This window comes from Sinocyclocheilus rhinocerous, unplaced genomic scaffold (assembly GCF_001515625.1).
Source record: "Sinocyclocheilus rhinocerous isolate Xijiao unplaced genomic scaffold, SAMN03320098_v1.1 scaffold3243, whole genome shotgun sequence".
Lineage (NCBI taxonomy): Eukaryota > Metazoa > Chordata > Actinopteri > Cypriniformes > Cyprinidae > Sinocyclocheilus > Sinocyclocheilus rhinocerous.
In genome coordinates this window covers 371,466-373,304 of record NW_015636692.1, presented here as the reverse complement: position 1 = coordinate 373,304, position 1,839 = coordinate 371,466, and the positions used below count along the sequence as shown (strand labels likewise).

The 1,839-nt window shown below is 30.1% G+C and overlaps 1 protein-coding gene across 1 annotated transcript in view; it reads right to left on the bottom strand.

Moving 5' to 3' along the window:
- Positions 1–1,213: 1,213 nt before the first annotated feature.
- Positions 1,214–1,839, bottom strand: part of LOC107748044 (C-type mannose receptor 2-like) — a 3,477-nt gene continuing 2,851 nt past the window's right edge. Inside the window, exon 4 of the mRNA XM_016562697.1 lies at positions 1,214–1,339. Within this exon, the coding sequence (XP_016418183.1) occupies positions 1,214–1,339 (126 nt within the window). The remainder of the gene's footprint in view (positions 1,340–1,839) is intronic.

The following is a 1,839-nucleotide window of genomic DNA, read 5'->3' as shown; positions in this document are numbered from 1 at the left end:
TCAAGCAAATGATATACAATTTAGATATTTGTACTGGAAAACAAGACAAAAATACAGTGAAGAACATTTTTGCAGAGTGTGAATTCATTAAGGTTGTGTAATTTAGGGATTGTTTATGTAACTGCAATTCTCAGCATTTAATTGCACAATGTCGTGCTCACGTATTATCTTGAGTCACTTCAGTCTCCTAATCGAATGCACAGCATATCAAATGCAGATTAATGAAAGATTTGTTGTACTTGAATCTAAGCAGTGTTTGAGTTTCACAGGACAATTTTTATTCCCTGATATCTCAAAATATTTAGTTATAAACAAATGCAAAACAGAAATATATCATGTAGTCCATTTAATTTCCGTAATTATTTAAACAGTTACTAAAACACCTCAGTGTTTCCTAAATATAATGCATAAAATATGATAAAAACACACTGTAGATATCAAAGTCATTATTTCTGTATTATTTTAAATGTTAATATTTCAAAATAACTAAATACTAAACTACTTAGACGAGCCCAAGACTAGACTATTATTTTTATTTATTTATTTGATCATGAGAAAGTAGTATTTGGAAATGCATTTGTCCTGTGTTTTTATCCAATGTGATCTTATTTGTATTCATAAATATTTGTACAGTATGTAAAGCATCGAATCATTAATGATATCAATGCAACTGTATTAAATTTTAATGGTGTTAAACATAAAATCTTATTTATTATAAATTCTTGTAGCTTTCATAAATTCATAATTCATAAATGACTGGACAAGATATGGTACGTATCAGAGTCTAGCGTTTGGATGTTACTCATGCGTCTCTTGTGTGTTTTCTTGTGTTTCCTGCTGCTGGAAGATCATCCTGTCAGGTTGGACAATCCATGTTATGCTGGATGTGATTTCCACGCCCTGATCCGAGAGGATCTGCTTCATCTAGAGACCAGATTACATCAGTGATTAATGAACGAGATCAATCTACCGCCGTTTAGACATCAGTTAACTAAAACTAAACTATTAAGAAACATTTTTGTTAATTTAAAATACAATAATCACTGCAATACACACACACACACACACACATATATTTATTTTTTGTTGTTTTCCAGTACAAGAAATATAAACATTCTTAAATCAACATATGTTTAAATTTTTTTTCTAATGTTTTTTTTTTCATAAATGACTGGACAAGATATGGTACGTATCAGAGTCTAGCGTTTGGATGTTACTCATGCGTCTCTTGTGTGTTTTCTTGTGTTTCCTGCTGCTGGAAGATCATCCTGTCAGGTTGGACAATCCATGTTATGCTGGATGTGATTTCCACGCCCTGATCCGAGAGGATCTGCTTCATCTAGAGACCAGATTACATCAGTGATTAATGAACGAGATCAATCTACCGCCGTTTAGACATCAGTTAACTAAAACTAAACTATTAAGAAACATTTTTGTTAATTTAAAATACAATAATCACTGCAATACACACACACACACACACACATATATTTATTTTTTGTTGTTTTCCAGTACAAGAAATATAAACATTCTTAAATCAACATATGTTTAAATTTTTTTTCTAATGTTTTTTTTTGTTTGTTTGTTTGTTTGTTGTTCTTCTTCTTCTTCTTCTTTTTTTTCCAATGAAAAATATTTTTCCAGTGGGCTCAGAAAAATAAAACTTAATTCAAAAGAAAAGTGTAATGGCCATGATGCAAATATTTTCTAATAATTCAGTGGCCTGTCGTCAATTATTCCTTAAATATATATACAAAAAACATAAAGAAAAAAAGTCTTCATTCATTTTTCATTTCCTTTTCAGTATAATTTTGGTGTGTGTGTGTGTGTGTATATATA